General features: G+C 35.6%; 1 protein-coding gene across 1 annotated transcript in view; it reads right to left on the minus strand.

The window, feature by feature from the left end:
* The window catches only part of LOC117983690 (uncharacterized), a 154,969-nt gene that overhangs the window by 28,031 nt on the left and 101,952 nt on the right, over nucleotides 1–24,986 (minus strand). Inside the window, exons 3-5 of the mRNA XM_034970311.2 lie at nucleotides 13,036–13,235; nucleotides 5,874–5,975; nucleotides 1,805–1,913 (exon numbers count right to left, since the gene is read on the minus strand). Of these exons, the coding sequence (XP_034826202.1) occupies nucleotides 1,805–1,913; nucleotides 5,874–5,975; nucleotides 13,036–13,235 (411 nt within the window). The remainder of the gene's footprint in view (nucleotides 1–1,804; nucleotides 1,914–5,873; nucleotides 5,976–13,035; nucleotides 13,236–24,986) is intronic.

Genomic DNA, 24,986 nt, shown 5'->3' on the forward strand with positions numbered 1-24,986 from the left:
ATATCACAACGAGACTGTTCCATTGCTACCAGCAAACACTAAAAGAGTTACTAGATACCCAACACCAGCAGTAAAAACTGCGCTGGCTCAACGCCACTTTGCCTTCTTAGCACCTTTATTATATAAAGCGATTGATAGGAAAACCACAATTAATAATATTAACAACTACTCGGCAAAAACAAAAATAATTTCCTACCTCAAGAACCTTAGTTATGTGAGTATTGAAGAACTTTTAAGCGCACACCACATTTCTACGTAAAAATAATACACACACTTACTTACACACACACCCACACACACACACACACACACACACACACACACACACACACACACACACACACCCACACACCCACAAAATCATACACCCACACACATATGCATACACGCCATGTGAATTTTTATTTTATTCTATTTTATTTTACTTATTTATCTTATTTTATTGTTTAATTTAGATTTTATTATTAAGTAATAGTTAGATACTCAATAATTGTATTGTAAATTAAAAAAAAGCTTATGTAACAGGGAAGGCACTGGCTCCCATGACACAGTTTATACTTCTTTGGGAGCCAGTGGTCAAAGTCTTATGTGTCAAACCTTTTTTGCAAATAAAGATATATGTTATGTTATTATAGAAGTGGGAGGGTCTTTCCATCCCTTTCTCGCAAAAAGAAAATTTATATGAAACCGCACGAAGCTACTATGGCATTAGTATGTCATTAGTATGGCATTAGTCTTTAAGGAGTAAGCATTCTGTACCTAAAAGGTATACTATTAAGTTTTCTGTGGTGTCATCCGAGCGCCATAATATTATGCTGGCGTCAAAGGTAAATCAGCTACCTATCTATGTTTACACTAATTATTAGTTTCTCATACACGAAGGAACACAAATATATGCCAAGTCGATGTTGGCAAACGTGTTTGAATTTGTTCTCACCTCAAGGAGTAATAAAACGGAGTTTAGTAAAGTCTCATTATAATTTTCTCAAGGAATATGTTAGTGTTAGTATGGTTAGGTACTATGTCACGATTCTAGATGTCTACGTCATAATAGCTAAAATGTGCGTTGATAGATCAGTGAGTCAGTCAGACAGTCAGATTTTCCTTTTATATTTTTTTTTAATTATTTAGATGCGAAGGCTCTAAGTCTATGTAGCATCTTGTTGCTCCAGAGTCTGGCGTAAACAGCCCGAAAGCGTGGTGTTAATGTGTGGGTTAATATCACGACGTAAGTCTTTTATTTAGAAGTAGGTTACCTTGTAATATATCACAGCGTGCTTTGTTTTCAGAACAATTGAACGTATAAAGAAACTATAAGAGAAAGGGAGCTAAGAAACTAATGAACTCAGGTGCTTCACGAGCAGTTTTCATAATATAGTTTTGTAGGTTTTTGAAAAAAATATTTTTATTCGGTATTAGAACCGGACCAGAGGAGTGGTGTAGTACAAACCAATTAAATTATTCATAGATCTTTCAATAGATCAATCGAAGTACTACTCTGATCTGGAACACCATCTACTTACGCTTCACTCCTTCCCGGCGCTTCAGCCGAAACCAAGCTGACAATTTTCTAACCTTTGATAAACTTACAGACGATTAAAGAAACATCCCTTAATACTTTAGAGTGTCTTTATTATTGATCAAACTTTGACGAAAAAAATCAACTGTTCCATATAGGTAGTAATGTCATGGACCAGAAGATTTTCTGTCACAATACCTACTTATTAAGTTTGGTCCGATAGTAAAAATTGCTTATTGACTGTTCTGACTGACCTTATTTGTATAATACTCAGCATTTACTTACCTACTACGTCAAGCCTCAAAAATATACTGGTGGGCGGATGTGACGACACTTGGCATTCGTAGATGCCGGCATCACGTTTCTGAACGAATCTCACTTTAAGTGTCCAATCCTGAAACAAATTTAATTTGTTTATTTCACGAAACTAAATAAAACCACAGCCTAAACAGATACTTTATACAGTTAGTTGACGTGAATGTCTAGACAGGGCTATTCTGCATGCAGGTGATAGGGTTGAGAAGGGCGAGGAAACCGACCGGCAGAAACCGGCAGAATAAACTTCAATGATTGTTTTTTACTACGACTGTAAAATCGGCTCATTCGCAAACATCAAGTTTATGCAAAAAGGTGCTTCTTAGGCGAAATCTTTTACCTAGTTATTTTTACAGATGATAAAAAGTGCTGCAAGGCTTAAAAAAGCCATTTTAACAGTTTTGTTTTAGAAGTCAGAATTTTTAGGTAGGTTACATTAAATCCCGCGAGAACTTTCTTTTTTTTTTGGGATGAAAAACGTATTGTGTCCGTTTCAAGGATACAAGCTAATTCTTTGCTATAAACTTTGTCAATATCGATCCAGTGTTTGAGACTTGAAAACGTAACAGACGGACAGTTAATATTTTTTGCTAATTTGCACATAATTTATCTAAGGTATAGAATTTTATCTGAAAAAATATTCAGAAGGAATCTATTTTTTTAAAAGCAACTAAAAAGGACATTCAGAACTTAAAATCATCTAACCCTTTTGGTCGCCAACTTGCAAACTTCTTAATACTCTTAAGTTTATGGATTAAATCCTTGTTGAGTTCTGAAAGTTTTTTAAGCTTTTAAGTGCTTTCCAAATTATGTGGCAAAAGGAAAGGGTAGAGAAAGGTACTTTCTACCTACATCAATTTTTAATTTTATGGGTAAAAAGTAGTTACGGGATTTCCCTTATAATATCACTGCGATTCCTGGCAGAAGCAAATAATTTGGAAATTTATAATTACTTAATTATCTCTGGTCTGGTCTGGTTGGAAGCTTTGGCTGAGCTAGAGCTAAAGCTATTCACCGTTCCGGCATGATGCCGCGTAGAAATAAAATATAGGTATGGAGATAACTGTCATATCTTTACCCAGGTTAGCTCACTTTCATCTTTAGACTGCCGAAATTAATTCAGTCCGATCTGAAATCGGTCGAAACGCATAGTTTTTTGCCAAAAAATATATAAGTACAGTACACGAAAGAAAATAATGTACATCGACCTTTAGAAAGAGATAGCGGGAATCACATAGGTATGAGTGACAGAGACAACGCTCCGCAAAGTCGAAATCCCATTCTAGAGGTCAATGTACATTATTTTCTGCCGCGTAGGTACTTTTTAGGAATAATTAATTTTGCAGGATTTTTGTCAATTAACAACATTGATCGATATATTACAGATAGGACTGGTTATTAATTTCGGCCGTTAGGCTTCATTATCACTTTCCCCCGGTTGAGTTTGCATATAAATATTACCTTGTCATCAATGAAAAATTAGTATCTAGATATGTACTGATAGAGAGGCTATTTCAAATATAAATCGTGTTCCATGAAGCTGTTAAAATTAGTATGACACTAAACATCAAGTTGTAAACAAAAACAAAGTTCCAGTCCGCAAATTGTTCCAAATATCCCGTCTAGTGCGTAGTGCTACATAGAGGTCGTTGACTCAATTTGACTGCTGAGCAAGTTTACCAGTCGTGCATTTAGTAAATTGATGCTTGACCTGGTTTTTCTCTGTCTGTCAATAGTGTTTCTATCGTTATCATATTATTTACGTAACTCTTTCGTAAGGAAAGCAAATGTAACAATAATAAATAAATATATATATGTAAAATTAAAATACACAATATTATTATTATTATTTTCGTTCCAAGTCTACATATATTTTTAAACGACTTCCAAAAAAGAGGTGGTTCTTAACTCAGCCCGTTTTGCATTTTTTTTTAAATTAACAGAGGATGTTTCGGTGGTGGTCCCATAAAAATGCCTGGATCCAACTCCTCAATCCTGATGCTACAGGGTTACTGCCCACCTACGTTATCAAGATTCAGGAAGTGTTCATAGTGACTTACTTTTGTAAATACCAAGCAACGACTTTATGCTTGGATTCCAAGTCCCAACTCCTCAACCCTAATGATGAAGGTACAGCACTCCTAAATTATAGTGATTCAGCAACTGCAGATGATGCAATATTATTTTTTGTGTCAAGCATAGACTACACCATTGATCCCAACTCTTCAATCCTGATGCTGCAAGGTACTAAACTGCTAAGCCGTGGGGATTCGGGAATTTCTGATGGTGAATTGATATTTTAGGTATGAAGCAACGACTACATGATTTTACTTCAAGTCTGAACTCTTTAAACCTGATGATGCATGGTACGTCAGCACTCCTAAACTATAGAGATTCAAGAACTGCTCCCGGTGAAACAATATTTTAAATGCCGAGCATAGACTTTGTTATTAAATTCCAAGTTTCAACTCTTCAATCCTGATGCTGCAAGGTACTGAACTCCTAAGCCATGTGAATTTGGAAAGTTTAGCTGCTGAATTGATATTTTAGGTACCAAGCAATGACTACTTGCACTAAAAAAGCTTAAAAATATATATATCAAAAAAATTACTTCCAAAACCACTACAAAGTAAAAAATTACTTTAGTTTCTACACGTGTACCTATGCATGTATATGTCGGTTTTAAATATATTTTTTGTATAATCCATGTGTTTTTTTGACGCCTCGAGTATGAGATCTTTTTTTACATGGTCTAACTTAGTACCTAAATGTTATTAACTTGTAGTAAAAGAATTATGTTTAAGTACATGGACGAAAAGATAATATTTAAAAATATATGGGTACTTAATTATTTAAAATTTTTTTGCTTGAAAATCTCTTTTGTTGTAATTGGATAATAGGTGTACACCTTTATCTTATGCATTGTAATTTTGCTATTTTTTACACATTACAACAAGCTAAAAACTAATTGTACACTATGTGACACAAGAGCGTGACCGGCATAATTTATTAAAAAATGAAAGTCGATTGGTTAAAAAAAAGCCGCCAAGTGCTAGTCAGACTCGCGCACCGAGGGTTCCGTACTCGGGTATTTTTTCGACATTTTGCACGATAAATCAAAAACTAAATGCAGAAAAATAAATAGAAATCTGTTGTAGAACGTGCAGATAAAGCCGTTTCATAATAATATGATACCCCACTTGGTGTACAGAAGTATGAGACTTGGATACACGGAATTCGAACCTTTGAAGGCACATAGTCAAACGCTCGGCTACACCTCAGCTTGCCAAATTGAATTGTCAGGCGTTTGTGTTTTAGGTCGTCTGTGTTCGTATCTACCTGACTTCCGACCTGAAAATCTAAGCTGGCTGCTTTGATTGGATGAGTGTTCAAACAGCAGGCTTGAAAATGGAATTTAGGCTACGTTTCTAGTATAGATTGTTGGTCAGCTCGTCTCATTGCTGCACTGCTAAATTACATTACGAAATAGACGTGTGATCAGTACCCTTATTATAAATGCGAAAGTGTGTTTGTTTGTTGGATTATTGGTTTGTCCTTCAATCACGTCCCAACGGTGCATGAATTGACGTGATTTGCATTGGTATAGATAAAGACCAGCCCCCCAATTGTGTAAGAATAACCATTTCATGGCTATCGCAATCGTCAAGAATTCTGCCCTTTGATTGGCTGTGAAAAAATGTAAACAGCGAATCAACCAATCAAATAGCAGAATTTCTTGACGATTGCGATAGCCATGAAATGGTTATTCTTACACAATTGGGGGGCAGGAGAGACCATACCGGGCATGGGTTTAATAAAAACTGCCATACCCCTTCCAGTTAGCCCGGTCCATCTTAGATTGCATCATCACTTATCACCAGGTGAGATTGCAGTCAAGGGCTAACTTGTATCTGAATATAAAATATCTGTATCTGTAAAAATCTGTAAAAAAACCTGTATATAATAAAGAAATAGATAGGTAAACCCATCCAAAAGAAGCTAAAGTGAGTCAACTAGACTTAATTCTACTTAGACTTACTTCTGAATGTTGCAGATGTATGGCTTGAAACCTCTGGTCTGAACTGTACGTGGTGAGACCGACCGTTAGAAGATGATAGTCTTTTCTTCTTATCCATGATACCTGCGAACAAAGAGAGCAAGTGTAATATCAGCTTAGCTAAGGGTTTTGCTGGAGAAGGTACCGAGTACATACATGTCATTCGATGTGCCCCGCCTATTGCCACTTCATTGCCACCATGTCGATTACTCTGGTAAGTATCACTAGGAGTATTTTTTGGATTGAGTATACAGGCCCTACTGGCCGCTACAGCGTCACCGAGTGGGGTGGCCAACGCGAAGCTTCGCCTGGGGGTGAGCCCTAAGGCTCGAAGAAATAATTAGAGAGGTCGGCGGGCAACGTCCTCGTACGGGCGCCTCCTGTGAGGCTCATCCCACGGCTTAGGATTTGGCGGCGTTGGGGTGGGAGGTTGGTTGGACAGGTTAGTCCGTATGCCCCGAGGCTGATGGCATAAGCCCACGTCCGGGTGACATTAGAAATTGGGGGTGCACTAGCAATAGCACCTCCGTGCTAGGAGTAAATACGACGGGAGAGATTATTGTTATCTTCAAATTTCAGTCATGAGCTTTTTGAGGATATTATACAGCGTTAATTGTTCCTCAAAATGTATTTCAAAATAACCCTGAAAAGATAAAACGTAGGCATTTTCTGTATTTTATACAAAATCCTTGGTTTCACATTAACGTGTAATTAAATGTATCATTAATTATTTTAACGACCCATGAATGCGCAGCGTTTATACGGAAATTACCCTAAAATTATATGAATTGCCTATTTTATTTAGAAATATAACTATAGAACATGTTATCTGTAAACCATTTATATCACTAATTTATGTGGACACTTACGAGTATCTATGGTTCCTATTTTTCCTCTTTTATTTTTATCTTGGAGAAAAGGTAAATGATAATAAGTTCAAAATCAACTAACCAACTATGCTTACTTTTTTTTAAATAGGCCAGTGGAAATGTAGATTTTTAATTCATATCCATACATGTAAGTAATATTATAAATACGAAAGTGTCTGTCTGTCTGCTGGTAAAAATCTTATTCCACGGGGACGAAATCGCGTGGAAAAACTAGTAAAAAGTCTTCATAAAAATTCAAATGGCACCTTCAGTTTCTTTTGAATTGGCAAAGTCTGAACGAAGGAAATGAATCTTTGTCTGGTTCGGAATGTTGATTTTGCTGAGCAACGAACCCTACCAATAGTCGCCTCCTTGCCCAACGATGATCGCACACTGCCGTGGGTGAAAATGCAAGAGCCGCTAGAACGGCAACAGTTACATTTTTTAGTATTGAAATGAAACTAATACTTAGTGCCTTCAACAGAATTAGGCTAAAGGCCCTTGGTAAGCGATCGTCTTAATGGTAATTTTAGACAGGGTTAGAAAAAAACTGTCATAAAATAAAATCATCTTTTCGTTTAAAACGTATTTAAAACTGATTTTTAATAAAAAAACATGTGTAAAAAACTTATTTTGGACATTTGTTTAAAACAATGCCAACCCTGATTTCAGGAAACTTAACTGGAGTGGTTTTTTTTAAAATAAATTATACTAAGTAGTGGTAGTAGGTACTTACAAAGATTCTGTCAAAGAGTTAATTGAGTAGGTAACTACTTTAATTAAAATGAACGGGTGAGGAATAAACTTTCTTGAAGAACAAAATTTTCATCTGCTTTATTACAGCACCGTCTAGTTGACTGAAAGCATTACGGACATTTTCGCGCTTTTTTGAATAATAATTGCCCACTTAATGAGTACCTACCCTACAGTGAAATTCTTTGGTGCAAAGTGTTTTGCTACTATTTAAAACACAAATGCTTCCTTCATTTTATACGAAGACGAAATTTTCGAGGTGTGAAATGAAAGAATTCATTATCACGAAACACTTTTTTAAATTAAACCCTATTGGTTCGAGATAAGGTTGAAGGCTAAGTGAAAGGTATTGCCAAAGGTCGTACTGTGGTGAAGAAAATTAGTTGGTTGTTTTTCATAAACATTCCTTTGTAGGTAATGGGCTGTTATTGTGGAGGGGGGCAGAAACATCTCAAATTGATGTTAATTTGGTTGGTAAAGAATAAATTTTCATAATCTGGGGGTCGAAATGGTTGTTAAAGCCGAGGCACCGCTTCCGGTGTAGTAGGTATTTTGTGTGAAACTCAATCAAATCCAATCCATTATCCTGTATGCGTCCATTGCTGGACATAACTTCCCTCGCAAATCCATCGTGCTGAATCCCTTAACAAATTTAAAATTGACGTCAAAGATCATTACCTATCTCTTTGCTATCATCAGTAACGGCATAGTTTATTATTTAAATCTATATGTGTATATATATCTATGTAGTCTTATGTATGTCTATTATACTTTATTTGTATGTATTAGTGTATTAACAATATGTATTTTATATTCTTATTATATGGTTTAGTTTATTTAGCTATTGGTATTTAGGTTTATTTTACACCACCTCCCATTGTCCATTTGTTCGTTTTTTTCCCTAGCGTTAAGGTTGTCTGGAAGAGATCGCTATTTAGCGATAAGACCGCCTTTTTGTACCTACTTATTAAGATTTCTTTTTGTAACCTGTCATTTGTGTTTCTGTGGTGCAATAAAGTATATACATACATACATACATACATAACTATTTCAAGAGTGTGCCAATAAAGATGGTTCTCCGACTTCCTCATCCAACCGCTTATAGCCATCTTTTTCAGGACATTGGTCCAGCGGGCTGCTGAGCTTAACTGCGCGGTCTTCACTCCAGAACACATCTGCCCCATCGCTCGTCGGTTCTGAGACCGACCTGGCTCGCCCATTGCCACTTCAGCTGACATGTATATTAATGCACAGCCTAAACCGCTGGTCCTAGAGACATGAAATTTGGAGGGTGTGTTCCTTGTAAAGAGTAAATATCCACTAACAAAGGATTTTTGGAAATTCCACCTTTAAGTGGGTTAGATGGGGGTTTGAAATTTATATGTCCACGCGGACGAAGTCACGAGCATAAGGTACTATATAAAAGAAATAGGTGACTGACTAAGTTACTGATCAACGCACAACTCAAACTACTGGATTGGGCTGAAATTTGGCATGCATATTATAGCTCTTATAACGTAAATATTCGCAAAGAAAGGATTTTTGAAACTTCAACCTCTAAGGGGGTAAAATAGGGGTTTGAAATTTATGTAGTCCACTTGGGTGAGGTAGTAATTCATATTATACTAAATCTAGCTTTAAAAAAGCCTTGGACCTTAAAATTTATTTTGTTATAATATTCATAGACTAACAGCTAATCAGATACAGGCAATATGAAGGACGGATAAAAATAGCTTACACAAGATTTTGTTCGAACATTTTTCATACTTAATGAAAGCATTTTTGCTGAAATTTCTGCAAAATTGTGAATGGCTACAAGTCGCGCCCTTGTTACTTATCTTTCGACATCTTTTATACAACGGGTTCAATATAAAAAGTTTTCCGCTTTCAGTTACTAAATGGGACATTAATCGGGCCTTTGATAGAATTTATATTATTACAATGGCCCTTTGGCCCAGGACACGATTAAAAATATTCGATACATATATGGTATATTATTATGGTTTATAATATTCGATACATATTATGGTTATAATATTAGGTACATATTATATGGTACCTACTATTACAACGGTGTCTAGTGGGTAGTTATGGACATGTAGGTATGTTAAAAGATCTGACAATCCATCAATCTCATTATTTTCAAGAAAATGTATAATATGATGAAGAGAGGGTCCATGACACTCAGTCAATAAAGAATAAAATATAAATGAATAAAGCAATTTTAAAGTACTTTTTAAGAGAGTGGGAGTGTAGTTGCTTTGCATGGCAAGACATCTACTCATGTGACAAGACCACACTGGTAACGCACATACCTACGCTTGTACGATTCCTAATACAAGAAATCTGTATATATAAAATTCAAAGTCCTGACTGACACAATCTTTCTTTAAAAAATATCGAACAAAAATAAACAGATTAAAAAAACTTATGAATAATATTAACAAAAATAAATAAAAAGAAAAATGTAGGTAGGTACATACCTGCTTACCTTTAAGATGCAGCTCTGTTTGTAACTTGCTAATCGGCAACGAACCAACAAGTAACAATAAATTTAATTAGAGTAAAACGAAAAACACAAAAAAAGCATTCCTAGTACCTACATCGACCTAGAACAGACTCCGATCGTCATGTCGGATGATAAAAGAAAGGAACACATATAAAAAAATCTTTCTTTATCTTCGTTTCCATCACGTGTTGTGTATAACCGAAGCTTTACCTACGTTTGTGATGAAAATTGAGAAAGGTTTTCCGAACTCTCTGAAAATATTTTCTATTGAAATCGAATAAAAATCTGCATTTCTGTTATCAATTGAAAACCTGTCGCCGATGAAAAACACGATATACCTAACGAGAGAAAATTAAAAAAGAAACATTTTGTGTCAACTACCAGGCGTGTTAATGATTGCGGTGGTATTCATTATGATATCTGGGTCATATAAAGCTGAGCATGTAGAGTTGAAGAAAAAGATAGACGGTAAAAGCTGAGCATATAGAGTTAAAGAAAACGAAACAGGTCTAGCGAAGTTAATTTTTAAATGAAGCTGTTGAAATATGGCCTTTTTTCACCAGAATGTCATGACGAATTTGCCATTGCGGCGCGGCCGGCCGCGGCAGCGCGGCGCTGTGGTGTCAAACTTTACAATATTTTATGATGCATTATTTGTGTTGCTAATTCAATCCCCTCGTCCTAGTGATGTTTACAAAAATAACATTGATTGTTTTCGCTATCTTTTATGTCTTTTTAATGCCGCTCTCTGCTGCTTGTTTGATATTGTCACCTTTCCACCTATTGGAAGATCTGCAAACGCTACGTTTTCAGGTGTGAGGACGCTATTAGGTTACGTTTAATTATAATTATGTACCATGGAATTGAAAACCACAACAAAAAATTTTGATTAAAAGCACGCCACGTTTCTGAACACAGGTTGTAACTTTTGTGCACGACATATTCCCAATGGATACGCTTAATTCATGATTGCAAGTGCTCTGTCGTATTTTTCAATTAGTCTATGGCTGAAGATTCATCAGCCATAACGTGCTGTCAGTTTACGCAACCAACCCGCTTAGTTTTTCTCATTTATAAGTAAAAGGAATATATTTCCCTCCCCGATTGCTATCTCGACCTGTCGCGTCGCGTACTATGTACCTCCTAGTAGGTATAATAACTATGTAGTTCGGGCTATAAGTTATCTCCATTCCAAATTTCAGCCAAATCGGTTCCCCTTTCAAAAGAAGTCGTCCCTACAAGAGACCTACGTCCAGCAGTGGACGTCTATCAGTTGAGGATGATGATGATGATGATTTAGATTTTATGATTGTTTGTATGTGTACATTAACATATTAAGTGCCACTTGCCGCATTAGAGATGGGATGGGATGAACAGAACACTAAACATCATGTCGCTGTCATATAAAGTCCTACTTCTAAATAATTATGCATTTATGCAAACACTGGAAACTGGCCAAACTATCAAAGTTATGTAGTTCCGTATAACTACATAGTTCATTTGTGTAGTAGGTTATATTGTGTTCTTTTACAGTCGTGCTCTCTCTCTTATTAATAAACATAGACTAGAGCGGTATTAACTTTATTCCAAGTTGTAAGTCTGCAGTAGCTACATTTCGTATTAATAAACATTGAGTAAGGAGGAAGTAAAATAATGCGCCTCTACTCTCGGTGTAAAATTTACTCCTCGATGCCACATGGTTTAACGACTGACTAAGCATAATCTACGCACTAAGTATGCATATTTTGACCATCAGCCATAGCGTTTATGTTTGTTGTGTATGATAATAATCAATAAAATGATTTTTGATTAATGATATTATTTGTGTTTTCATATCATAAGTTTGTAACGCAAATTAGAAATGTACTTACCTACAAGATCAATTCAGATTATTTCATTGATAATATAAAGTGAAACTGAAGCGTTTTCTGAGTAATTAATTGCCATCAATACTTCCAAATTCCCAAACAAAAATGGCGGTGCAAGTTATCAGCTGTGAAGTCAATGTCAACAAAAAATACTGTCACAGTTATAGGTCCGCTGGTCTATATCGTCTGTCACTGTCACACACAGCATTCAGTTCGTTCGCTGACTCTCTCTTTTACTTTTTAATAAAGGGGCTGCCACACGTGCACGCTGTCATTCTGAATAAGGCTGGCATTGTTAAATCGGGCTTATTCCATGTTTATTAATAAGATTGTTAAAACGAAGCTAATACTACGTTGGTCCTGGAAGTAACTAGTCCTAGTGTAGCTTAGGATAATGCTTGAAGTAAGCATTTTTTATTAATAAGGGTGTAAAGGGCCGACACACACACACACAAAATGGCGTAGAGATGAGTATTTTTGATAACTAGCTAAACTAAGCTTCAACTTTGACATACGGTAAAACACTAAAGACGCTCCTAGGTTTTTATTGATTTTTTTTCATTAAGTTACGCACCACAGTTCTGACTGTGTGCGTTGTTACTTAAGTTGCTTGATCACATACTTGGACAGCAACTGTACAGCGGGACATCATGACGAATGCGCGCGTACTCGTGTACTTTGCAATATAAGAAACTCTATGACACATTACGTATGAACTTACGTCACTGCAGGGCACATATATGATGCTTTTGTCTATAATGTCTAAGCTTCTTAATAGATTTTAATGCGGTTTTTACCATACATTAGAACACACAGTGCAGGTATACCTACTGTGTAATCTTTATCTAATGCTCGCTAGCTTATGACCTCGACTTTGACTGCATAAATTTTAAACCCCTATTTTACCCCCTTAGAGGTCGAATTTACAAAAATATTTTCTTAGCGAGTACCTACGTCATAACAGCTATCATAGCGATCGGTCCAGTAGTTTAAGGTGTGCGTTAATAGATCAGTCAGTCAGTCAGTCAGCTTTTCCTTTTATATGTTTAGATAAGTTAATATCCTAAGCCTGTAGGTCCAACTCAGCTTGTAATTAATATAAAAGCTTTTATGCAATATAATATATGAAAGGAAGTTTTACTTACAATTCCATCTCCAATATTTCGTATGACGCAGGGCAGCAGAGCTGTGGAACCAGTTTGTGACGTCACAACAGTGTTGTTTTCCGTGCCGAAGTATTTTTCAGGCGTGCCGAATATATCGTGGAGAGGAGGGAAAGAGACGGTGAGCTCATTCTGCTCGTCTCTAACCGTTGATGACTGCGTTGAGGGTGGTGGTGATGGACCTGGTAAAGAACATTTTATTTTAGAACTGTTAACATAGACCTGTACGTGCTGAAAGCTCCTTTAAATCATAGAATAATGCAGCTTTTCCTGCTACATAGATTAATGTAGCTTCATCTGCGTATTTTTTTTAAAGATCTCGTATGAATTTCTCAAAATTGTTTCTTATTCGAAGGTTTATTTTATTAGAGAATATTCCTACAAAATTATAAGTTTCTAGATAAAATACATATTTTTATTTTGAAATGAAAATATTTCACCGGCTTTTCGTTTGATATTTTTTGTTTACTTATTTTTAAATATTAAGTAATTATAGTTGTTAACTCCTTGATATTTACTTAACAAAATTATATGGATAGACAGTTATTCATGTCTTTGGTGCGGTAGCAGTCTATACCGTGATTTATAGGGATCGAGAACCCATCTGCTGTCTGACCCGATCCGCCCGACGAAGTTTAGAAAATGCTTGAATATCGATCTTCTACGACCCCTGAGAAATTAACCTACTCTAACTCTATCCATGAGAATAATTTAGTATAGCTCTTCTGTTACGTAATCCCATACAAATTAACCAATCACAGTCAAAACTATGTTTTTGAATTGAATTTCGAATGATCCAAGATCATCAAAAGCATTTATTAGCATATTGTTTGATGACACTGAGAAGCAGGGTAAAGAGTATGCCCACTCGCTCAAATATTTGTGACACGATATATTGTAAAGGCTGAGGACTATGTGTGGCGCCAGCCTAAAGTAAACACAGATAAAGTCACTATTGTTGCTCGAAAAATCCAATTCTTTTTCCTCACAAAAGAGGTGTATAAGCTTAAATGGTATTTTGACAATGAAATCTTTGGCGACAATCTTAATAGTTTTGTAAACGTTGTTGGCGGTTAAACTGAAGTTACTGGTATTGCTAGGCGGAATCGGCTTGTGAATAAGCGGAAATTTTGCTTACGCTTCAATGCTCTAGGTAAGTGAAATAAATAAAACGAATACAATACTTTTGTTTTGCAGATTCATACTTCCAAATATATTATTATAAATTATGTGAAAATGTATATAATAATATGTTTGTCTGCTAACTTTTTACGCCTTATCCCTATAACTGATTTTAAGAGTTGGCTTACATCCTGGAGACGGACATAGGTCATTTTTCATTCCGAAACATCAGAGCTGAATAAGCAGACTTCACACAACTTTGAGAATATAATGGAGAACTCTCCGGCAGAAAAATTGGTTACGCTCAGACCGTACAGCGAGTTTAACGCGTTTTCGGCGTAGTAGGTACTTATCTAATGTACTTACCTACCACACGGGGCGTGCTACGTGATTGATATATCAACGAAATTGTTATCAGTTGAACCTGCTTTCCGACCCGGTGGCGGAGTCTGACATATCATAGGAGCTATAAGTTGCAGTGCATGAAATAAAAATATTTTCACACTACGTGTTTTTTAAATTAGTTTTACAATAAAAACAACTTTTTTAAACCTTGGTCCGGCTTTTGAACATATTACCACCAGTTCACCACGGCTAAAAGATTTCTAAAAGGCTTACAACATTTCGAAAATTTTGGAAGAAAAAGAACTTTAATTTGATACGGAGTTTGATACTTAAGTACATTTTTGTCATTGTTAAGAATTTCGTTTTAATTGACCATACCTACCTACCCAAATTTTCCGAAATAATGAGACCAGTTTGTTAACGAAAACTTTGTATAATATCTAATTAAAATGTTAACTTTCAATTACGCTATAAAAATATTACCTCATTTTCTTTTTCGTAAGATGTTACAAGCATCGCAAAATTAATTATTAGGAACAAAATAATTAAGATTTATTTATAAAAATGTTTTATGGGTAAAGTATGTAATCAAATTCACGTGATTTAAGAGGAACCTGGCAAATGCCAACGAATTTGCCTACGTGTCAAAATACCTATTTTTAGAGATACTTCAGTGGAAATTGAATCCATTGAAAAATTTTTTTTGCATGTACATATTTTGATGAAGGGATAGATATCAGTAATATGCCTGTCTTTCAAAATATCTTTAGTTGACATATTATGTTAAAGCATATTTTGTCCGGTTTTTATGAAATCTAAGAAAAAATGATATCTATTTATCATGATACAGCTACTCATATGCTGCGTAGCTGATAGAATACACTCGAGAAGTTCCGTCTCAAAACTTTTTGTCATTGCGGAAATAATTTATTAATTATATTGTCAGCTGGAATAGGAAAACCATTACTACAGCCGTTCCATGGAGGAATAACAGAACTCAAACATCATTGAATTTTTGGAAATATTAATAAATAAGTATAATAATATCACAATAAATTCGGAGCAATTTTAATAAATATTATTTGCGCTGAAGTCTGAACTATGTACACTCACAAAAAAAAATATTAACTTTTCCTTACTATAAGCTTTATGGAATCCTCGACTGAAGATTTTTTGTAATAAACTGAGTATATAAAAAGTGCAACAATAAAACCAGAAAATGAAGGTAAAACGAAATAAAGTAAAGATTAAAACGCTGACTCAATTTGCAAATATAATTAAATGTAAATTGTGTCTTTCGCAGTTACTGTACATTTTCTGTCGTGTATTTTTAAATCAATCACCGTTTTTAGCTTAAAAGAGTTAATAAAAATGTTTGTAATGTTTACGTTCACCGTGAACGCGTAGGTAGAGTTATGCCTTGTTGAAACTCAGACCAATTTATATGTCCAAAGCCAAAATGCGGACATATATTTTATCGGGATTGACCTAGATGATCCTCAGAGCTTTTAATCCAAAGCCGTCTTCTATAGAATTTGCAGGCCAATCTAGAATTGTCCAACTTCCTAGTCCAAAACCAAAATTCAATTTTGCCATTTTGTTCAGTATTTGAGTGTGTATACAAATATGACAAATATTAAAAGCGCAAGTTTATTTGCAGAACGGAAGCACAGTATAGGTAGGTACTCGTAGGTAAGTAAGAAGGTATACTTTAAACAAGCTTGCTTCACTGGTAGGAATAAATCTGCAATATTTGTTTGCTATTCTTTCTAGACAAAGCTTTTGACTTGTTGAAACAATATTTCCTCAATATTTAGACCTAACATTTTAGTTTGGCTAAGAGATTGTACACTACAGAATTAGCCACACTTATGTGTTTTGTGTTACATTCTGATGCCCATACATACAAATACACATTGTTAAAAATGCATAAGTGTGTCTGTCTGTCTGTTACCTTTTCAGCTTCTCCTTTTCACCGATTTTGATGGATACAAACACAGCAGACACCAGGAAAAGCAAATAGTTCCCAAGGATTATTTAAAAAAAATTTTAGGTTACACCAAGTTAGGTGAATTTCGACGCGGACGAAGTCTCGGGTATAAGCCAGTTTACAATATTTTTCGTGTATTTTAGTGCTATATTTTGCAACATTAGGTGGCTACCCAAAAAATATTTTAACTAGCGTATGCTCGCGATTTCGTCCGCGTGGATTACACAAATTTCCAACCCCTATTTCATCCTCTTAGGAGTTGAATTTTCAAAAAATCTATCTTAGCGGATGCCTACGTCATGATAGCTTCTTCTTCGCTCTGGGCTGGTTTCCGAACATAAACGTTTCCGTCTGTTGTGCGTGGTCATGATAGCTATCTGCAATCTGCATGCCAAATTTCAGCCCGATCCGTCCAGTAGTTTGAGTGCGTTGATAGATCAGTCTGACTGACTTTCAGGTCAGGTCTTTTCCTTTTATATATTTAGATTTATTCGAAATAATATCTGTTCGCCTTAAACATTTAACTAATTCCAACGTAATTTGGCAAATAGACATGTTATAGCATTCTGTAAACGGACTTAGGATACTTTTCCGGGAAAACAATGGGTTCCTGTGGGCTTTTCTTATAATAGTACCTTATAATAGTAGTAAAATGTGATTTTTTAAACATTGCAACGTAGAATAAAAGAAATATGACAAAATATTACGTAGGCTTGAATAAATAAAAAATAGCGTCTCTGATTAAAATAGAAAAATAAAGGAAAACAAAAATATGAGAAAAAGAAACCAGCTTTACAAAGATTCGCGTCGTGTTGTTTTGTTTGCTATTCGTTAAAAGACAAGGCTTCTGCCCTGCGGTGACGCAAATTGGATGCTATTTTGCTAGCTCGGTTTTTAACATAATGTCTACTTATTTAGATTTTTTTTGCTGTTGGATTATTTTAAAAACTAGTCTAATTTTTGCTTGGTGGCAAAAAGTTGCTAGCGCGCTTTAAATTGTAGTAAAGCAAAATATCGTAGCGCATGGATTAATGGCTTGAATAAACATAAGGCACGACTGTCCCGTCTTGCGACTGAAGTCTGTCTAGAAGATCTCCAAGAATTTGTAACAAGAAACTAAATGAAGGACACTCCCGTGAGCTGCACTGCTGCAGTCACGTCGTCCTTGACTGCAGTCGAGCTCTACAGTTTGACGTACACCATAAGTGCAATGGCCATGGAAGATATTTTTTTTTATCTAATGTCTCCAAAGAAATGCAAAGCAAGATGGAGTTGAATGTGGTTTCAGAAACACAAAATACGTTTTGTTGTAGAAGCAAGACGTATTTGGTTATAGAGTGCGGAAATGAAGGTAGTTATTTGCTTTGTCTCACTCTGGCTGCGCACATCCTCGCCAACAAACTGGCCCACCAGTTTGACTAGTTAGAAATGAATCATACACGTTCTAATGGCTGACGGAGCTAGGAGTTTTTGGCTATCAGTGTGTGGGCTCTGATAGGCCACCATTGGTCGAATTGGCTACCGGGGCCAGACCTAGTCCGCTTATAATCTTCAAGAACCCCCTTCTTGAAGATTTAACTACTACTACTAAGCGGATACCCGGCGTGTGCTAGCAAAACACCCTAACTCTAAAGCGATCTTCGCATTATTGCCTTTCTAATGAAACTAGTTTTGGGCATGGGGGATGGTTTCAAAGTGTATAACCGACATAGAAACATTTTTGTGTTTTATATAAGAAGATTTCGTGGTTTGACAAGTCAACTCTAATATTTTGGAGGCAGGAACCACGTAGGACGTCGTTGAACGGAACACCTGATATTTCAGTCAAGTCAGTTCAGGTCATAATTTTGGCAATTAGCTGATATTGGACGACCTCAAGGATTGTTATTATTATTATTCTAAGTAGCTGTATAATCTTAAAAAATATCCCCTGAACAAAACATATTACTTAGCTTGTTAATGTTTTGTTACTAATCAAGATTGTTGGAATCGTTCCAAAAGTCGATTTAGTGGGGTTTAGTAGACAAATAAAATATATCTGCTGCAATATATTTTCAACATGGTTGGTTTTGTACGTAAAATAAACTACTGATTATTATATATAATGATATATTTATAATGGGAATCACGAAAGTATGTATAAAACAGCTAAGTTACTCGTTTTATAAATCCATATCCATACTAAGACTAATATTACAAATGCGAAAGTGTATCTGTCTGCTAGCTTTTCACGGTCCAACAGTTTAACCAATTTTCATGAATTTTCGTACAGGGTTAGCTCACATCCCGGGGAAGGACATAGGCTACTTTTATCCCGGAAAATCAAAGAGTTCCTGCGGAAAACCCAAATCCAGGCAGACGAAGTCGCGGGCTTTAAGATAACAGCATTCTGAATTTTACGAACTAGCGAAACTCAAATCCACATCTCTTTTTTATGGCTTATTGGATAATTTCACGGGATTTTTAAAAAACCTACACCACGCGGGTGAAGTGGTGGAAAAAAGGTACTTAGCTGTGCATTTAAACGTGTGTTTAATTTTTACCTGGAACGCTTTTTTTCGGTTTTTCGCCTCGAGTTAGTGATTTTAAAAGTTTATATTTTATTTTTAACTCGTTTAAATAACTAACTATTTTAGCTACGTTTGTCTAGATAGAGAAATTGTTTTTCATTCGTATTCTACCGCTTCCATTTTTGGTTAAAATATTTTTTTATTTGGTTGTACCAGGTTGGCAGCTTGCCTTGTCCACAAAACAGTTTTATTAAGGAATTTGCATTTCAACTCCGTACAATTTAATTTAAATCTGATTCTTATCTTCTACTGTATCTACAATTTCATTTTAAAAATGAATTTAAATTTTATTTAAGACGGACTCTATAGAATTCCAAATTCCTTCCTTATTTTACTCTCTTACTGGTTGAATTTCCAAAAACGTTGTTTTACAACTGACTTTTACGTATGTAAATTCCACGTTTCTAAAGGTATGATTTTGAACCACGCTGCACGCGTAAATCTTATCTTAACTTGGCAAATGACCTACTTCCTATACAAACTTTTGTCTCTTATTATATGTAATAGATTAAAGGATGAATAAGTATTTAAAAATCCTTTCTTAGTGCTAATCTATTTTATATAATAAACTTTTGTTGGGAATTTCACGCTTCTAGTCCCACCGATTGAAGCAGTGCATCACCGACAGTATCAGTGCTAGAAGTTTATTAAAATTATCCAAAATGACAATTCAGTCCAAAGTTCATGATTTCGATCAGTAAATAAAACTTGAACTCATTTCCAAGCAAAAGGGCCTAAAACTGGCCTAAAATATTCAAAGCTAGAGGATGCCCGCGACTTGGTCCGCGTGGATTTATATTTCAAAAATCCCGTGGGAACTCTTTGTTTTTCTGGGATAATAGCCTATGTCCTTCCGCGGGATGCAAGCTATCACTATCACTAGATGATGCTTGCAACTTCATCTGCATCGACTTTGGTTTTTGAAAAATTCCATGCGATAAAAAGAAGCCTATGTCGCTCTCCAGATATTTAACTAGGTATAATAATATTATTATCCATGCAAAAAATCAAATCATTCGGTTGTTCTGACAGCTTGACTAACTAAAAAACAAACACACTTTCACATACCTATAAGTATAACTAGTAACTTTAGTAGTGATAGTGATGATCCATTACAAAGCAGTGTTAAGAGTTTAAAAACATTGGTTGACATTTTTGCAGCGAGATCTCGGACTGTTATCTGTTAAACTGATTTAAGCTCGTAAGCTCCCCATGTAGATGTTAATTGGCAAAAGTTGACCTCATATTGCGACAGGTAAGATGCATCTAAGCCAAGATTGAAACTCGTTTTTATAGCGTAAAAACTTTAGCATTTTGCCGAATAGATTAAATAGAGTTGTTCCGTGCCCGAAAAGAATATGCACAGAAGTTTTATTCATAAACTATTTAAGCACTAGCTTCTGCCCGCGGCTTCGCCCGCGTGGCCTACAGGAAACAAATGGCATTTTTTTTCAGAAACAAACATTATAACATCAGGACGCGCACCCTGAACAGCACCGAATAACACATATAACCTACCAACCCCCATTTCACTCCTTTAGGGAGGAGATTTTCTCATAGTCGTTTCTTAGCTGACACCTAACCTCAAGAAAAACCCTACTTTCCAAATTTCAGATCAATTATAATATCAATAATTAAAACTTTCCCATACAAACTTTCATCCCCTATTTTACCACCCTTATTATATTATAGATTATTTAAAGCTAATAATCTAAATACCAATTTTCACGTCCCTAACTTCAAAAACATAGGACTTTCATATAACCTTCTAACTCCCATTTCATCCCTTTAGGGGGGGGGATTTTCTCATAGTCGTTTCTTAGCTGACACCTAACCTCAAAAAAAACCTATTTTCCAAATTTCAAGTTAATAATATCAATAATTAAAACTTTCCCATACAATCTTTCATCCCCTATTTTACCACCCTCATGGGCAAATTTTCCAAAAATCTCTATATTTCTTCATTTATGTCCGAAAACCCAAATACCAATTTTCATGCAAATAACTTGAAAAATGACCGACATTCATACAAACTTCCATCCCCCATTTAACCCACTTAGGGGTGGAATTTCGAAAAATCCTTTCTTAGTGGATACCTACTCTTCACATAAAATAGACCCTCCAAATTTCATGTCTTTAGGACCAGCGGTTTAGGCTGTGCGTTGATTTCACATACAAACTTACATCCCCTATTTTACCACCCTTATGGGCAAATTTTTCAAAAATCCTGAAACGCGTATTTCTTCATTTGTGACCAAAAACCCAAATACCAATTTTCATGCAAATAACTTGAAAAATGACCGACTTTCATACAAACTTTCATCCCCCATTTAACCCACTTAGGGGTGGAATTTCGAAAAATCCTTTCTTAGTGGATACCTACTCTTCACAAAGAATAGACCCTCCAAATTTGATGTTATTAGGACCAGCGGTTTAGGCTGTGCGTTGATATCTATGTCAGTCAGTCAGTCAGGACTTTGAATTTTATATATATAGATTTAAGCTATTTAGCACCACTTCACTTCTATGGACTTTTGTCACAATGTTTATATCAGGCTCATGTAAAAAATATTACATTTCCTTAACACGAAAAGTGAGGTAGACGCAAAAAACCGGCCAAGTGCGAGTCAGACTCACGCACCGAGGGTTCCGTAATAAAGTCGTATTTTTCGACATTTTCCACGATAAATCAAAAACAATAATGCAAAAAAATAAATAAAAATCTGTTTTAGAATGTACAGATAAAGCCCTTTCATAATATGATACCTCATGCCATGATACTAAAAACCCACTGACAGACTTTCCAGACACCCTTAAACTTTTAAACTTTAAGGGTGTCTGGCAGGGGGTTGCCATGATATTAAGCGGCTGGCAATGCATGACTTGATTTTTTATATTATTATGAGGAAAATATAAAAAATAGACTTTATACTTTGACCTTTACACCTTTATTACCTGTTATCTCCAAAGCCACCATGATCCAAACAAACATCCAAACAACCGTTTCTCCCAGTGTTGGGGGCAATACGCAGTGAAACTTTCAACTTTTAATAAATGACGAAGGTCTGGCACGCGCTGGCTCTTAGTCCATTAGGAGAGTTGCGTCTTTGCCTATTTCTGACTAGTCTTGAAAATAGTGGTATGCGGCATGTAACGATTGCGATGAATCTCACTATGAGTATTTTAATAAAACTTGTTTACCCAAAGGGCAGGTTGCCAGCGGGTCCAACTAAATGAAATACCTAGAATCTGCCAAATCCAATCTATTTGATGAAAGTAAGGAATGCAATACGTGTAACAGGAAACGTAGTACCGAAGTTCCAATGGAAATGTACATCAATTAATCTTAAATTATAATATAATTAATAATAAATCTTACAGGTGTAACTGTGTTGCCACTTACCAGCAGATGAGTTTGCAGTCTAGTGGTAAGTAACTTATCATCCAATAAAACAAAAATATTCAAAAAAATCCTGAATCACTACAAAAAAGCCAGCGTAGGTACGTGCCAACTAGCTTCGTTAAAAGAAGCCCTTTTAGGCATTTTAATTTTTTCCCGTCCGCTGGAAGAGCTGCGAGGTTTTGCCAAATTGCAATAAGGTTGTTAAAATTACAAGGCAAAGGCGTTTAATTAGCTACAGTTAACGTTTTTAATCTAAACAAAGAAAGACTTTACGTTAGGTAGGTATTGTTATTATACCTTATTTTAGTATTTTTAGTTAAGCATATCAGTTTATTTATAGTATAAAATAATAGGTATACCGATATTGCCTAATTTGAGCGAAATGAAAATTAACTGTAGAAAATTATTGTTTAATCGTGCAAACTAATATTAGAACTGAATGTACTTAAAAAACCGGCTAAGTGCGAGTCAGGCTCGCGCAATGAGGGTTTCGTACTACAGCCGTATTATTTCGACATCTTGCACGATACTTCAAAAATTATGATGCATAAAAATAAATAAAAATCTGGTTTATAATGCACAGGTAAAGCCCTTTCATATGATATCCCACTTATCTTACTTCGAAAATCAGTATTTTAAATTGTCGAAGTAAGATAACTGTATTAAATGATATATCATAGGAAAGGGCTTCACTTGTGCTTGTGTTGTGATTGTAGTACGGAACCCTCAGTGGGCGAGTCTGACTCACACTTGGCCGGTTTTTTGTGTTGTAACCACAAATTTCCGATTCTAAGTCAACGGAAAGTACCATATAGGTTTTGATCCCCTTGACCTATAAGGGTCCCTTTTTTCTCATGAGATACGGATCCCTAAATATTTTTTTTCATAATTTTGTGCAGGCTTCCGTACCTGTCAGTTTCGTCTGTTATCATTAAATTCATGTTTATTTTATTTTATTACTAGATGATGCCCGCGACTTCGTCCGCGTGGATTTAGGTATTTTAAAAAACCCGTGGGATCTCTTTGATTTTCCCGGATGAAAATTTGCCTATGTCAATTTCCGGGACGCATGCTACATCTGTACCAAATTACATATAGATTGGTTAAACCGATGGGCCTTTAAGTATCCCGTGGGAAATTTTGTATTTTCCGGGATAAAAAGTACCCTATGTCCGTCCCCGGGATGTAAGCTAACTCTGTAACAAATTTCATCAAAATCAGTTAAACTGCTGGGCCGTGAATAGCTAGCAGACAGACAGACAGACACACTTTCGCATTTATAATATTAGTATGGATATGGATTAGGTACCTAACAAAATTCTGTGCCTACTTGTATAGCCTAATGAAAAACCGAATTGCTAGTAATACTTAGATGTTAAAGGGGTAAATCCGCAATGCAGCGTGCCGGCTCGTTAATGAAGCTAATGAAGGTTTTGCCAAACTGCAAGTAAGGAGAATATGAAAACTACTACTAAAGCAGTGACCTTATTCACTGCATCACGCGGTTATGATATTTTGTTAAAAATAACTGTTATATTAAAAGTCATAATATTAGGCCGTGCACTAATTTAAATTAATAAATAAATAAATAAAATTGTTTATTGAACGAAAACCATAGATACAAGTACATCTGCATATTTAAATGTACATATATAACATAATATAGAGTTTTTATAAATATACCTACTTAAATAAATTGAGGCTGCTAAGCGCAACACTAAGCCAATAAAAATAAGCACATGTCTTGCCTTGAGGCAGCCTCTTCATATTTTGAGCTGAGCTGCGGTTGGTTGGCTGCCTCAACTTGCCTCATACAATCAATTTAGCAGCAGCAGCAGGCCACACGTGCAGGCCATAGATGCATAAAAGCATCTCTTACCCTAGTTAAAATAGCCCAATGCTCAGTTTTCGTTACACCCAGCCCGCAAACAGATATCTAGCTAAATAATGCCTACCCTGACTTCTAACACACTGCATGCCACTGTTTACCAGTAAGTATGTATCTCGCCTAGCTATTTTCGGAAAGAACTTAAGTACTTATATTCGCAGACACTTCGGTAAATAATGATAAGAATGCTCGCACGAAAACAACATTAGTCTTTTTCAGTATCTGACAGCAGCTGTCATGTTCCACTTTGGGGAGTATATGGACCATGGACCAAACAAAAATGGAGCACAGTTTAAAATATTTGCTCTTGTAAATCGACAGCCAAATTATAAAATGTGTGCTCTTATGCGACTTCGTATGCGGGGATTTAGTTTTTTTAATCCCATTTTGTATAATAAAATAAAGACCAAATTAATCTTTATATATTCACATGCCTGCGAAAATCCGGTTAAAATTGTTAAGCCGGTTCAAAGATTATTCCTAACAAATAGACAGTCAAACATAAATAATAATAATATAAACCACTTATTTTGAATTACCATTCATCCAGATCCATTGCTCCATTGCTGCGTGAATGTATAATAAACCAACAAACAAACACACGTTCGCATAATA

This window comes from Maniola hyperantus, chromosome 7 (assembly GCF_902806685.2).
Source record: "Maniola hyperantus chromosome 7, iAphHyp1.2, whole genome shotgun sequence".
Lineage (NCBI taxonomy): Eukaryota > Metazoa > Arthropoda > Insecta > Lepidoptera > Nymphalidae > Maniola > Maniola hyperantus.